The 16,613-nt window shown below is 41.3% G+C and overlaps 1 protein-coding gene across 1 annotated transcript in view; it reads right to left on the bottom strand.

Moving 5' to 3' along the window:
- dcaf13 (ddb1 and cul4 associated factor 13) overlaps window positions 1-16,613 on the bottom strand; it is a 61,547-nt gene that overhangs the window by 23,382 nt on the left and 21,552 nt on the right. The window contains exons 4-7 of the mRNA XM_078539770.1: window positions 14,926-15,015; window positions 11,465-11,620; window positions 3,389-3,466; window positions 3,211-3,293 (exon numbers count right to left, since the gene is read on the bottom strand). Of these exons, the coding sequence (XP_078395896.1) occupies window positions 3,211-3,293; window positions 3,389-3,466; window positions 11,465-11,620; window positions 14,926-15,015 (407 nt within the window). The remainder of the gene's footprint in view (window positions 1-3,210; window positions 3,294-3,388; window positions 3,467-11,464; window positions 11,621-14,925; window positions 15,016-16,613) is intronic.

The following is a 16,613-nucleotide window of genomic DNA, read 5'->3' as shown; positions in this document are numbered from 1 at the left end:
AGTCAGCTATGTTGTTTATATAAATGACAAATAATAGGGGACCCAGCACAGATCCCTGTGGTATGCCACTGGACAATGGCTTCCAGTCACTGAAGCATCTTTCTGTCATCACCCTCGGTCTCCTACAGCTAAGCCAATTTTGAATCCACCTTATCAAATCACCCTGTATCCCATGTGCATTTGGGTAGAGCGGGGGAATGGGATTGACTGAATTGCTCTACAGAGAGCCAGCATGTTTTCAATGGACTGAATGGCCTCCTTCTTTGCCACAATGACTCTATGACAATAAGAGAAAGCAAGTAACATTTTAAAATAGGGAAGGAGTGGAAGAGAATGTAAAAAATTTGGAGCAGAAAACAAATTAAATTGCTTTAAATTTTCCTCAATTAATTAATAAACAGAAATAAATTTTTAATTTCCCCTCATTCAATATTTAGGACAAACTTAACAGTGTTACTGGAGCAAAAATGTCTATTTGTGGCTGTGAATTTATTATGCAGCAAAAGACTTGCAATGAAACTAAAATTTCTTGAAACACACAGTGGCAAGTGATCAATTTGTTCACTTATAATCAACAATAAATTACAATCAGCTGTTTTAAAAGAAATCAGTTAACTTTTTCAAGATCGTTACAGTGGGCATCCATAAAATTAAATGCAGTGCAGTTTTAGCAAAAATGGCACTTTGGCTGCAACTTTATACAGTAAGCACTATCTCCTTGATAACAAACAATGAAGCTTTCAGAAATACAAAACATAGACAATGCCCAAGGGCGGAGGGTTGCATTCTTCTAGCCTAACAGGCGGAAAAGTTTGAAAGATAAATTAACCTCACCTTCCTTTAAAGGTAATTAGATAGTTACTTTTTGCTGGAGCTAGGAGAAACAAAACTCAAAGGGACTAAGCAATTGAAACTCGTTACAGGTCCAGAACTCTGCATGCTGCAGGAATAGAGTACTGTGCAGTTTGCAGAAGTGCTACTTTGTTCTCTTGCAAACGTAATGGGCAAAACAAAGTAAAAGACTGGAAGTAATTTATATCATTGAGGTACCTTTCTGTATGACACTAGTAGTTGATGGAAACGAGAACCTGGAGAGATTGTACACAGGAACAAATGGACAAAGTATGTCTTTAGATTGAGTCATTGCTGGTTAACTGCATTACAATTTCTGCATGTAGGGGTAGATTCCCAATATTTTCATTTCCTCTATGTTAACTACATGGGCCACCTTAAATCGATAAGTCTGAAAGTATTCTAAGTGGATGTTAAAAAAATTCAGTCTGAAGAGAAAGGGTGAAAGAAAAAATACAAAATATTTATCCCGTTAGCTCTTCTGTATCTTGCATTTAGACAAATATTTAATATATTTTACTTTCAGGCGTTTTCTCATTGTAGTCAATTTATACTTTGAGAACTCATGAATTTCGTGAAGAGGGAATGCTCTACTGATGTTGCTGACGTGGATTATCATTAAGTATCACTACTGACAGTATTGAATTAGGGAGTTACAATGCTTTTTTAACTTAAATTTGATCAATCTTCCATTCAGAACGCACCAGTGTACACCAATCAATAACAAAATTTGAATCAGTGCTGTGGTATAAATGTAGTGAATAAATAGCCTGGAGGAGGTATGATTCTAGGATTTTCAGTGCTTCTTGTAAGAATTGACAAGATCTCTAAGTCTATCAGTTATCAATAGACACCCAAAGGCATTTGCTGAAATTTATTACCTGTAAGTTTTGAACATATTTTCTTTTTAATCTAGGAAACAGGGGTAAACTACTCTTGCACAAGGTTAAAAGCTGCCGCAATTTACAATAAATTTCATGACAGTCTCTAATTTATTTTATAGTAGCTCCATGATTCTTCATAGTGACAGATATCGTGCTCAAGTTCCATACCAGCAACAATCAGGGTTTTTCAGGAAGGAGCACAATATCAGATTGTGCAAGAGAAATGGATACAGTAAAAAGAGGTCCTCCATGATCAGCAAAACTCAGTTGATGTGACATATATTTTTAACGATGTACACATCTTATGAAAGATTATCCTAGAAGATGGCAAAGTTGGGACAGAAATAGGAATTGTAATGAGTTTAAAACTGGTATTCAGCACAAACAGAATAAGCACGCCTTGTACAATTTAGTTGAATGAAGTCCAACCAGTTTAGAATTTGTGTTTGTATTCAGTTGAGTCCTTATTCGATATCAGTTTGACTTCCTGAAAAGCGTTTTAACTATTTCTTTTTTTCAGATCGGCAAGCTGGATTGGAGGGACTGCTGTTTGGAAGTGTGTTAAGTTTGTAATTTATGGGAACAAAATAATTTGTTGAAAAAAAGACAAGACTTGCATTTATATACCATTTTTCCACAACTACTGAATGTCTCAAAGCGCTTTACAGCTAATGAAGTACTTTTTGAAATGTAGTCACTGTTGTAATGTACAGCAAACGCCCACAAGCAGTAACCTGATAATGTCCAGATAATCTGATTTTGTGATCTTGATTGAAGGAGAGATATTGGCCAAACACCCGGGATAACTTCCTTGCTCTTCTCTGAAATAGTGCCATGGGATCTTTTACATCCAACCGAGCAGGCTGATGGGATCTTGGCTTAACGTCTCGTCTGAAAGATGGCACCTCTGACAGTGCAGCATTCCATCAATACTCCACTGTGGTGTCAGCTTTGAGTTTTATCTTCCAAGACCTGGAGTGGGGCTTGAACTTGGAACGTTGTGACTAAGAAGCAACAGTGCTACCAAGTGAGCCACAGATGACATTCAAATAAGGTACAAGTTATTTAGATATATTTTTTTCAGAATGGTGTTCTAACACAGTGACTTGAGTTTTCAGAAGATGCAGCTCTTTAATCTGATTAATGTATGAAGACAAATCAATTAAAATAGAGTTATAATTGATTTACTGAATCTATTGGGACAAGGCATCATGTAACACTAGTTCCTCTGACTTGGATGGGGCAACATTCAAAATTTAGTTTCAAGACTCTGGAAGGGAAAATTTGGTAAAACTGAATCTATAACCAAACTTATTGCCTTCTACTCCCTGTATCTCATCCCCATTTTTAAAGATAACTATATTGAATGATTGTGTACGGTTCCCACAACTAAATCGCAAGGCATTCAGATCCATTCTCTTTCCATGCACTGGTTTTATACAAATCGTTCTAATCTTTTTAGACAAGGAATTACTTGTAATCCTCATTTGCTCCAGTGAAAATAAAGGCTTCCAACGGGTTCCAACACACAGCGTTAGTCCGCAGGTCCAAGATAACCTGTTAAGATAAAATTTGTGTTAAAAGAAATAAACATAGCTATGTGACAATTTAATTCTATTCAATTTATGAATTGAAAATGTTAAATGCCATACCTTTTTCAAGGGGGTTGCTTGCCTTATATCATACAGAACAATATTTCTATCTGAAGCACAGCTTGCAAGAAGATAAGTCTAAAATAGAACACAAATTGAATACAACCATTAGCACCATTACAGTTCCCAAAATCAACAATGCATAATTAAACCAAACCTATTCAAGAATTAAGGTGAGCCTTGGTGCATAGCTATCCTGGGTGTGTCTACTATTTCATTGTACTTCAAAACATGTTTAAAGTCCATTTAACCATCTTCAATTTACAACAGAGTTCAAATGTGCCATTTTTTCAGGATTAAAGTTAAGCATCTACTATAGGACGCACCAACCTAGAATACTAGCAAAAGCAGAACTACAGCTACAAGAAAGCTAACCATCCCATAAAAGCCGGCAACTGAAAAACAGCTAGGATTATAGACCTAAATAAAAACAAAAAACTACTGCGGATGCTGGAAATCCAAAACAAAAACAGAATTACCTGGAAAAACTCAGCAGGTCTGGCAGCATCGGTGGAGAAGAAAAGAGTCGACGTTTCGAGTCCACACAAATTCTGTTTTTGTTTTGGATTATAGACCTACAACTAAGGTCACCGGTTTACGGTGACTGAATTACTTACATTTCATTTCCAATATATCCTGCTTCAGGATTTCCTATTACTGTGTTATTTATATTTGTTCCTGGGATGTCAGCATTGCTGGCAAGGCCAGCATTTGTTACCCATCCTGAATTACCCTTGATAAGGTGCTTGCGAGTCACCTTCTTGAACTGCTGCAACCATCTGCTGCAAGTACACCAGAATGCTGCTAGGGAGGAAGCTCCAAGTCAGGATGGTGTGCAACTTAGAGGGGTGGCGGTGATGCTCCCATGAGTCTGCTGCCCTTGTTCTTCTAGGTGGTAGAGGTCACAGGTTTGGAAGTTGCTGCAGTACATCTTGTAGATAGTACAAACTGCTGTCTTGCACGACGGCGTGGTGAATGTTTAAGATGGTGGATGAGGTGCCAATATAGTAGGCTGCTTTTTCATGGATGGCGTCGAGCTTCATCCAGGCAAGGCGGGAGTATTTCATCACACTCCTAACTTGTGCCTTGTAGATGGTGGACAGACTTTGGGAAGTCAGGAGGTGAGTTACTTGCCATAGAATTCCTAGCCTCTGACTGGTTCTTGCAGCCATTGTAATGGAATTGCATTTTACATAGGAATAGGTTATTCAGCTGCTTGAGGGCACAGGATACAAAGTAACTCTCCAAAGAAAAAACATATAGCAAAATATACAAATTCAATTAGATCACGATTGATATGTACCTCAACTCTTGATAGCCTGACCAAACAAAATTCCATCAGCCTTGGCAATTTCAACTACCTGGGAGTCACAACCTTTTGGGACAGTGTTTCAGATTTCCACTACTCTTTCCGTAGAAAGTTACTTCTGGATTTTATTGCAAACTGGCCGAGCTCTAATTTTAATATTATGTCCTATTCTTCTACAATAACCCACCAGAGGGAATAGTTTTTCTCTATCAAATCACTTTATCATTTCATGACCTTGATTACATCGCTCCTCAAAATGTTCGCTCCTAAAGGAATACAAACCAAGTTTACAAATACTGCCCTCATACTTTAACTCTTGCTATCAATGTGGTGCAAAAGGAAGCATTGGAATAGTCAGGTCTGGAAGGGGCAGATGTAAATGTAACGTTCAGTGGCCTGGGATCCAAGGGAAACTACCATGAGGTCTGCCTGCATGCTAAAATAAATGTAGTGTCAAGAAACAGAAACAAAAATTGCTGGAATGTCTCAGCAGGTCTGACAGCACCTGTGGAGAGAAAGACAGAGTTAACATTTCGAGTCCGTATGGCTCTTCAGAACTGTGTCATGAATGTTGGCAGCACCCGCACAGGATAAGCTATCATTTTTTAAAAACTCATTAATTCTCAGTATGTTGGTGTCACCAGCAACACCCTTACTGCCCATCCCTAGTTGCCCTTGAGAAGGTTGTGGTGAGCGCCTTCTTGAGCTGCTGCAGGGGGAGGGAGGTCATGTTGGAGATGTATAGAACCTTGGTGAGGCCACAGCTGGAGTACTGTGTGCAGTTCTGGTCACCACATTATAGGAAGGATGTGATTGCACTGGAGGGGGTGCAGAGGAGATTCACCAGGATGTTGCCTGGGATGAAACATTTAAGTTATGAAGAGAGGTTGGATAGACTTGGGTTGTTTTCGTTGGAGCAGAGAAGACTGAGGGGCGACCTGATCGAGGTGTACAAGATTATGAGGGGCATGGATAGGGTGGATAGGGAGCAGCTTTTCCCCTTAGTTGAAGGGTCAGTCACAAGGGGGCATAAGTTCAAGGTGAGGGGCAGGAGGTTTAGGGGGGATGTGAGGAAAAACTTTTTTACCCAGAGGATGGTGACGGTCTGGAATGCGCTGCCTGGGAGGATGGTGGAGGCGGGTTGCCTCACATCCTTTATAAAAGTACCTGGATGAGCACTTGGCACGTCTTAACATTCAAGGCTATGGACCAAGTGCTAGTAAATGGGATTAGGTAGGTAGGTCTGGTGTTTGCCATGTGTCAGTGCAGACTCGATGGGCCGAAGGGCCTCTTCTGCACTATGATTCAGTCCTTATGAAGGTACTCCCACAGTGGTGTTAGGTGGGTAGTTACAGGAATTTGCCTCAGTGAAGACACAAGTCCAAGTCAGGAAGATATGAGACTTCTATGGAACTTGCAGTGGTGCGCCAAGCACCTGTTGCCTTTGCCGTTCCAGGTAGTAGACATTGAAAGTACTTCCCAAACCTGTAATGAAGCCTTGGTGAGCTACTGCAGTCCACCTTGTAGTTTGCACACACCACAGCCACAGCGCGCTGCTGGTGGAGGAAGTTTAAGGTGATGGTTGGAGTGCCATCAAGCAAGCTGTTTTATCCTGAACGACACTAGAGCTGCACCCATACAGGCAACTGGAGAGTATTCCACATACTGCTGACTTGTGCCTTGCAGATGGTGGAAAGGTTTTATGGAGTTAGGAGGAGAGTCATTTGTCGCAGAATATCCAACCTCTGACCTACTCTCGTAGTGACAGTATTTTTGATCTTTGGTCCAGTTCCTGGTCAATGGTGACACCCCTCCGCCAGGATTTTTATGATGGAGGATTCATTAAAGGCAATGCCATTAAATTCCATCTCGTGTTGGAGATGGTCATTCCTTGGCACTTGTGTGGTGCACATGTTACTTGCCACTTATTAGTTCAAGTCTGGATGTTGTCCAAGTTTTGTTGCATGTGGGCACAGACTGCCTCATCATCTAAGGAACTGCAAATTGTACTGAACACTGAGAATGACATCATCGTGTGGCTTGATGCATGCTCGAGGAGATCATCCGATGTGCGGCTCATGCACAGAAGAATGACATCACCGGTCAACCGAAAACTGAAGTACCCACATTGTTGGTAATCATTCGGGGCGAGAGTTGCCAAGCCTGACAGGCAAGGTTAGCGGAATATAAGAACATAAGGAGTAGAAACAGGCCATATGACTCAGTGAGCTTACTTCACCATCCAGGACAAGGGCCTTGTCAATCATGGTGGGCGGCTGTGGGGTGAATCCACATTTGAAGTGGAAAGAGATATCAGAAGCATTAGTAACAGCAGAGCACAGCGGAGAGATGTGAAGGAGAAACTGAATAAATAGAGTCAAAACAACATGGACTTATTTATTTTTGAACCCCTGTCCATAAAGCGTTAGACTGGGCCTCTAGATTACTAATCCAGTGACATTATGACTGCCCCACCATCTCACCGCTCTGAAGAGTCATATGAGCTCTAAACGTTAACTCTGTTTCTCTCTCCACAGATGCTGCCAGATCTGCTGAGTTTTTCCAGCATTTTCTATTTTTATTTCCGATTTCTATCATCTATTTAAGTACTTATTTCTGTATATTTTGGGGTCACAAATCTGGCCGTTTTGATTCTGACTAATAACTAGCATTTGTAGATTCCAAACAATTGCACAAGCATTAGGCTCTAATTTGATAGATTCACCATCTAAAATTACAGGCTTGTGTTTGAAAATGTTAAAGATTTTCAGTGCTATATTTATTTTTATGTTAGAAAAGCACGAGAAAGCTTAATAATTTATTTGTTTTTTTAAATTCCCATAGCTTATGAGCAAGTCAGTGGATCCTTGCCAGCCTCAAGCGAAAATAATGCATCAAGTAGTAAAAATGCTAAAGAGTGCCATAAAGCTACCCATTTACCTTAATTGAATGAGATCAAGTGAATTAAGAAATCAGTTATTAAATTCTGCTATGATCAAATTATTTAAAACCTAATTCGGCCAGTGAACCAATTGTAGAAAAAACATAGACCAGCAGAAACAGCTAGATATGAGCATCTAAGTAATTAATCTCTCTTTAATTCTGTTGTGACTGGCATATCAAGTGCTAATAGATGCTACTATAAAAATATGACTGATCTTTTTAAAACTTCTGTTATTAGTGGTTGCTTTCTCGTCAGCAGATAGGTTAGGATCAAGGACAAGAAAAAGTTCAATTAAGATTAACACAAAAATGGTTCCTCACTTATATGCCAAATGACACACACCAATTCTTCCCTATGAGCCGACGCCACCTCTTTGCTGCTGATTTCAGAGAGCTTTTCCAAGATGCAGTATGAGGTAACTTTGGGGCAGAGGAGTAAATCTGAACTGCATATTGATTATTCATCAACAAATGCGAACTGTCCATATCAAATACACAAAGACAGTTGGTTCACATAGGGCTACGTTACAAATACGTTTTTGGAAAGACTAACAAATATCCCAGAACAAGCCATCAGCTATTCGCACTGTATTTAATAGCACGTCCATATTGTCCAAGCTTACAAACTACCCTACCTAAACAAGATAAATTCAGTCAATATTTAGTATTTATGAATAGTAGTTTTTGGCTGTGTTTGCCCAAGAGCTGAGTCTACAAAGTGTGTGGTGGCGTAGTGGTGTCGTCACTGGACTGGTAATCCAGAGACCTAGAGTAATGCTCTGGGGACCCGGGTTCAAATCTCGTCAATAAAAAAAAAATCTGGAATTAAAAGTCTAATGACCATGAAGCCATTGTTGATTGTCGTAAAATCTAATGTGCTTTAGGGAGGAAATCTGCTGAGCTCATGCCGAGGCATGTGAGTAAGTAATGTGGGTGACTCTTAATGTCCTCTGAAATGGCCTAGCAAGCCACTTGGTAGGAGTGACCGCCGTACAGTCCTTGTGGAGACGACGTCCTGTCTTCACATTGAGGATACCCTCCATCGTGTTGTGTGGAACAACCACCGTGCTAAATGGGATAGATTTCAAACAGATCTAGCAACACAAAACTGGGCATCCATGAGGCACTATGAGCCAACAGCAGAAGAATTGTACTCAACCACAATCTGTAACCTCATAGCCCAGCATATCCTCCACTTTATCATTACCACCAAGCCAGGACATCAATGAAGAGTGCAGCAGCAGCACCAGCCATATCTAAAAATGAGGTGTCAACCTGGTGAAGCTACTACTTGTGTGTCAACCAGCATAAGCAGCAAGTGATAGATAAAGCTAAGCGATTCCACAACCAATGGATCAGATCTAAGCTCTGAAGTCCTGCCACATCCAATCGTGAATGATGGTGCACAATTAAACAATGTGGCTCCACAAACATCCCCATCCTCCATGATGAAGGAGCCCAGCACATCAGTGCAAAAGATTCGCAACAATCTTCAGCCAGAAGTGCTGAGTGGATGATCCATCTCAGCCTCCTATGGAGGTCCCCAGCATCACAGATGCCAGGCTTCATCCAATTCAATTCACTCCACGTGATATCAAGAAACAGCTGAAGGCACTGGATACTGTAAAGGCTATGGGCCCTGACAATATTTGGGCAATAGTACTGAAGACTTATGCTCCAGAACTTGCCACACCCCTAGACAAGCTGTTCTAGTACAGCTACAACACTGGCATCTACCCGGCAATCTGGAAAATTGCCCAGATATGCCCTGTACACAAAAAAACAGGACAAATCCAACCAGGACGATTACCAATTACCAGTCTACTCTCGATCATAAGTAAAGTGATGGAAGGGGTCATCAACAGTGCTATAAAGCGGCACCTGCTTAGTAATAACTGGCTCACTGACACTCAGTTTGGGTTTCACCAGGTTCACTCAGCTTCTGAGTTCATTACAGCCTTGGTTCAAACATGGACAAAAGAGCTGAATTCCAGTGATGAGGTGAGAGCGACTGCCTTCGACATCAAGACAACATTTTACCGAGTGTGGCATCAAGGAGCCCTATCAAAATTGGAGTCAATGGGAATCAGGGGAAACACTCTCCACTGGTTGGAATCATACCTAGCTCAAAGGGAGATGGATGGAGGTCAATCATCTCAGTTCCAGGACATCACTGCAGGAGTTCCTCAGGGTAGTGTCCTCGGCCCAACTACCTTCAGCTGCTTCATCAGTGACCTTCCTTTCATCCTAAGATCAGGAGTGGGGGTGTTCGCTGATGGTTGCACAATGTTCAGCATCATTCGCATTTCCTCAGAAATCAAGGCAGTTCATGCCCAAATGCAGCAAGACCTGGACAATATCCAGACTTGGGCTGATAAGTGGCAAGTGACATTCCCGCCATACAAGTGCCAAGCGAGGACCATCTCTCAACAGGAGAGAAGCTAACCATTGCCTCTTGACATTCAATGGCATTATCATCGCTGAATCCCCCGCTATCAACATCCTGGGGGTTACCATTGACCAGAAACTGAACTGGACTAACCATATAAATACTGTGGCTACAAGGGCAGGTCAGAGGATAGCAATTCTGTGGCGAGTAACTCATCTCCAGACTCCCCAAAGCCGATCCACCATCTACAAGGCACAAGTCAGGAGTGTGATGGCATCCTCTCCACTTGCCTGGCTGAGTGCAGGTCTCAAGAAGCTTGACACCACCCAGGACAAAGCAGCCGGCTTGACTGGCATCCCCCTTCCACAAACATTCACTCCTCCACTACCGACGCACAGCGGCAGCAGTGTGTACCATCTACAAGGCACTGCAGAAACTCACCAAAGCTGCTTGGACAGCACTTTCCAAACCCACGACCATTACCATCTTGAAGGACAAGGGCAGCAGATACATGGGAACCCCACCACCTGGAAGTTCCCCTCCGCGCCACTCACCAACCTGACTTGGTCAAAATCCTGGAACTCCCTCCCTAACAGCACTATGGGTGTACCTACACCACAGGAACTGCAGCGGTTCAAGAAGGCAGCTCACCACACCTTTTCAAGGGCAATATATTCTGGTCTAGCCAGCGATGCCCACACCCAGCAAATGAATAAAAAAACTTAACATGACTTCCAAAAGAAGTTGTTCATCTATGGATCACACATGAAAACTGCCATGGTAATGTTCCCTCCCAAGGCCATGCGTTCAAGCCCTTTTCAAGAGACTCGAGCATATAACCTGGGCCCACAGTCTGGTACAGTACTGAAGGAATACAGTCTTTCAGAAAGGGCATCGGAACTGAAGCCACTCCGGTCTTCAAGAACACAACACACTAAGAGTAGCCTAACCATGTATTTACTAAAAGCAGAAGTAGACCTGCACTGACCCTTACATCGATCTAACATTGCCTTTATTCAACGCAATTAAAATACAGTGATGTAGGCAAAGTGGAATCAAAAAGATCAGACAGTGGCATTTCTCAAATTATAATTTGAAAATATGTACCAAATTAAAATACACAAACCCAGGAACAGCATTATAAGCTTGGTGTATTCTCTAAACTTCTTCCACAGCTTTTCTTGCCCTCTGGTGGGATTAGTGTGGAAAACATCTTCCAGCTTTATAAGCAGAAGAGACTTGCCAGTTTCAGGCTGATAAACAGGATGACTTGAGACCAATTTTAATTCAAGAACATTTTTTTTTAAATCATGAAGGGGCAACACAATCTCCTGTACAATAATGTTTAAAACCATGTGTTTATTTTACTAGTCAAATGCTGTATTTGTTTACTTTCAGTAAATGACAGGATTTTTCTCAGAAGTAGCAGCATTACCTCTATCGGGTTGAATTTCACACTGCTGATACTGTCCACACCCCAAGTAAATGAGCGGATTGGGCTGCTCCTCTGCTCATCCCAGATGTCCACCTGCTGTCCACATGTTGCAAACACACCATCCCTCCAGTGGTGGTCAATTCCTGTGTAAACAGTCTAAGCAGAAGCATAATAATCATGTTTACTTGGAAATCTAAGCAAGCACACAGTGCTAAAAGTCTGCTACAATGCCAGGGTGAAATGCATTGTACTTTTAAGGTATGAAAATGGTAATTTAATAAACGTTGACAGTAGGAAAATGCTAATTAACACATTTTCTAACTTTGCTCCTGTTCAGTTGATTCATAAAGACAGGAAAACTATGGTATAGATAGGTGGTGGCAACAGAGACAAATGACTAAAGGGAATGACTTAAACTATTTTCAGTACAGGCAGGTGGAACTGCAGTTACATTTTCACACTTATTTGCTGCCTGAACAGTTTTACAAACTATGGAACAGGTATAATAAACTCCATCACATCTGCTTGTTCATCTGTGTGTTTTTTTACCCTTTCATGGAATGTTTGCCGCTGGCAAGGCCAGCATTTGTTGCCCATCCCCAATTGCCCATGAGAAGGCATCTGATTTCAAGACACATAGGATCAGCTGGACGAATTATTTATTCAGCAACTTTTAAATGCCCAATAAATCCCTGTTCCACTCCTCGTTCTGCTCCGTGATAGAAAACCGAAATACTACATATGGGAATAATTTTCTTTGAGGACATTTTGCTCCATGAAAAATAAGCAATTTGTTCCTTAGGTCTTTCCCAGGCCTCAGGGTGTTAATTGTATACCAACTGGGTGTTAATTGTATTTAGATGGTGGGTATTAAATCACCTGTGCTTTTATATATATATATTAAAAAAAAGATTGAAAGTGGGGTTGTGGTTAGAGGTGTACAATTTGCAGTGTGTTTAAAAAAATACTTGCAAACGAATAAAGATTCGGCTCAAATTTTCAATCCTTCCTCACTTGGATATCTGAGTTCTAAAACAGGGTGCTCTTGTCAGAGCAGCTGGGCACTGCTACAACTGCCACCAGCACAACCAAGTGAACATTTTTGATGCACCCATTTAATGACAGATTACCTGCATTAACCATGAAACTCTCTCAACACCATGATTTGGGATGGGATTTATGTCAAGTGCATTTCTGACAACAGAGCATGTGGGATCAAAATCCCCTCCAACTAGGAAATTTGTGGAACATAATTTCAAAACCACGTACATGTTTTGACCTCATGATTGGAACTATAAATTTCAAAAAGATAAGCTGCAGTCAGCAGTACAGGGCTGGGCAACAAGGGATTAATTTAGTGAAAAATATTTACCACCACCATTTAGTGAAAAACTAGTGAAAGACATTTAGTGAAAACATGGTGACTCATCAAAAGGGTTTGGACATTGACTAAAGTGATCAAAAAGTCTGATTACCCAACACAGTGGCACAAAGGACATATCATCAATACAATACACTCAAGGAATTATTCATCCACCACAGACAATAGTAGTGGAATAGGGTCATTCAACCATCATTAACTTTGGAGTCAGGTGCTGTTACTGTGCCATCTCAAACAGCAAGAGAATTGCTCATACAATGAGAACTGATTATATTCGTCTGGATACATCTTCCATGGAAAACCTTGTATTGTTTCAACCAGCAGGAGCTGATGACATTTGTCTGCCCTTTGCGTGGAATCAGTTAAATGGATATTCGAATAACAGGAAATATGTTTCGACATGTCTGAGTTAAATTATTATAAAAGCAGAGCAGATCTGAGTATTTGGGCTGCAGTTGGAAGAAGGGTCAAGTCTGGTCACCTTGACTCAGGCATACAGTCAACACCGGACTTTGACCACAAGTCCATCAGGCAGTGGTCAGCACGTAACGTCCTAGAGGCCCTGAGGGAAAAGGAGAGGGTGGACCCTGTGGGATGGTTCCCCGAGCAGACTGTCAAAGTCATTTGGCAGAATGCCTCATCGCCAGAACTTTCCAACAAGCACCAAGACGTAGCTTGGCTGGTGGTGAGAAAGGCCCTCCCCGTCAGATCCTTCCTACACGCCAGGAGTCTCACCCCCTCTGCACGTTGCCCTCGAGGTGGCTGTGGTGGGGAAGAGACCGTTGTTCACCTCCTTGTGGATTGTGCCTTTGCAAAGAAAGTCTGGAGAGAGATGCAGTGGTTGCTGTCGAGGTTCATCCCGAGCAGTTCTGTGACACAGGACTCTGTGCTCTACGGGCTGTTCCCAGGGACACACACCGAGACAAACATCGACTGCAGCTGGAGGATCATCAACTCGGTGAAAGACGCGCTTTGGTCTGCCCGAAACTTGTTGGTCTTCCAGCACAAAGAGTTGTCCCCGACCGATTGTTGCGGACTGGCACAATCCAAAGTCCAGGACTACGTGCTGAGGGACGCACTAAAGCTTGGGGCAGCTGCCGCAAAGGCGCAATGGGGAAGGGTCGCTGTCTAAGAGCTTTCTACCACAGCGCACCGAGAGACTGGGAACTGTTTAGAGCCCCTCGGGCTGTACAGATCAAAATGAAAGGCTGTAAATGATTGTAATATTGTTTGTACTGATGCACCTGGTGATACATTTTGTAAAAGTTTAACCTGGATTGTACCCTTGTAATGTTGTTTTTGAAATGGTTTTGAATGTGATTGAAGATTTTTTATGAATAAAGTATATTTTTGCAAAAAAAAAAATACAGTCAACACCGGACAGGCCAGCCACGTTGGGGATTCTAAGTGTTTTCAGCCATATCGTGGTGATACTGGCCTGAAGGTTTTGGGCTGCAGTTGGAAGAAGGGTCAAGTCTAGTCACCTTGACTCAGGCCTACAGTCAACATCGGACAGAGCAGCCATGTTGGGGATTGTAAGTTCCAGCCAAATCTTAGTGATATTGCTCTGAGGGTTTTGTAAAGGTTTGGGGCAAAAACTTGGTGTTTTTTTTCAGTACCTGTAACTTGTTTCAGCCATATCTTGGTGATATTAGTCTGAGGGCATTTTTAATGTTTCAGGACAGGGTGTGGTGTTTTGCCTGTGTTTTTGTAAGTTTTAACCGAGTCATGGTGACTTTGTGTCAGGTACTGGGAATAGGTAGTTTTAAATGTTGGGTTTTGTACTGTGGGGTTGTGGCTGATTCAATAAAGCAATTGTCAATCTTGTATCACGAACTTGAGTGTGGGGAAGGTCTCTGAGGAAAAAGGGGAACCCCCACAAGCAAGAACCCTAGAATGTTTTTCTTTGGAGAACTTTTCCTACAATATCTAGTGACTTGATGTGACCTTACATTACTCACTAACACGCATTGATAAGGATGCCAAAAAACAACCAGCATAACTGAGATTCATTTCCTGAAATTGCTGATTCCTGCCAGTCATTTTTCATTTATCAATTATTATACAAAATGTGGCATACCTTGCCTAGTATTGTGTGTATTGGTTCTTCTTGCTCTTCAAATGAAGGACTTTCCATTTTCCACTGTTTGATGGTCTTATCATCACCAACCTTTACAAAAAAAAAATCACTAGTTCAAGTTAATGCAGTTAAACAAAGTAAATTCTTTTTTTACCATCACCATACCAGTATGGTACAAATTTAGAGAGTTAACAACAATTTTTGGAACAGCCCTGGGCCAGATGATACTGATAAAAACCATACCAATAGGAACAGGAACTATGAAATGTGTTATATATATTTATAAACAATTTGATTGCAAATAAATTTTGACTTCCCTCAAAAACATCTCCATCCTTTTAGTTATTCAGGTCTGATAAATCTTCAAAGCTGTGACAGAAACGTTTGAAATTTCTCCCCTTCCAAGAATGTTAAGCTTCCACAACAAAAACTCAATTAACAAAACACCATAGAATTTCATTTTTGCTTAAAAATCACCAGTAATAAATACTAAATGTTCATAGTTAAATATCAAATAATATAGAATCAAAATAGTATACCACAGCATACTTTTTGGATTTCGTAAAACATAAATCTTTAGATCTTCACTTAACCTGCATTTGCCCCATCTGTATCTAGTTTACATAGTGATTCTATTAATCTTGATCATTAAGTTATGATCATTAGTATTAAGAGGCAGTAATGAAATATCAAAGTACAGTGTTTTGAAATAGTTGATTATTCACAGTGGAAAATTGCCCAGTCCACAAAAAGCATGGCACATCCACTCCAAACAATTACCTGCCATCAATCTACTCTCAATCAGTAACAATGTGAAGGAAGGCATCATTGATGTGCTACCAAGTGGTGCTTACTCAGAAACATGCTCACCGATGCTCAGTTTGGGTTACACCAGGACCACACAGCTCCAGATCTCATTACAACTTTGGTCCAAACATGGATCTTCCTCTTGAGCTCTCTGTCCTCGGTGATTATTTGCCAAACCGTGGCAAAATGCCATGTTTTTTTTCTTGCTAAAGGATCAATAAGGAGGCTGACCCCCAAGTCTACCTCAACCTGAACAGGGATTAAACCCCATACTGTTGGTGTTAATCTGATCCATACGCTAGATGTCTAGCCAACCGAGCTAACCTCATGCCCCCTCGACACTCCCCAACATGGGTAGAAGCTGAATTACAGGTGACATCAAGGTGACCAAGTAAAATTGAAGTCATTAGGAATCTGGGCAAAAGCTCTCCTTTAGCTGGAGTCATACCTAGCACAAAGGAAGGAGGCTGTGGTTGCTGGAGGCTAATCATCTCAGTCCTCAAACAGCACTGAGGAAATTCTGCCGTGACATGTCCTTGGCCCAACCATCTTTAGCTGCTTGAGTGAACTTTCCTCCAATATAAGGCCAGAAGTGGGGATGTTCGTTGATGATTGCAGTGTTCAATTCCATTCGCAGTGAAGTAGCCAAAAACTTAACTGAGCTAGTCATAAATATTCTGTATAGATATTCTGTAGCAAGTAACTAATCTCCAGACTTCAAGGACAATTTGGGATCCGCAATAAATGCTGAGCTTACTAACAATACCCACATCCCATGAATGAATAAAAATGGCATGCTTTTTGAAAGCATATAGGCATTTTTATAACCTTTAAACATGGTTTCCCAATAATCTAGGCATGGTCAGAGAGTCTCTTGCAAT

Source organism: Cetorhinus maximus, chromosome 4 (genome assembly GCF_964194155.1).
Source record: "Cetorhinus maximus chromosome 4, sCetMax3.hap1.1, whole genome shotgun sequence".
NCBI classification, from domain to species: Eukaryota; Metazoa; Chordata; class Chondrichthyes; order Lamniformes; family Cetorhinidae; genus Cetorhinus; species Cetorhinus maximus.
Note: the sequence above shows the minus strand (reverse complement) of the source record. Positions and strands in the feature narration are given on the sequence as shown.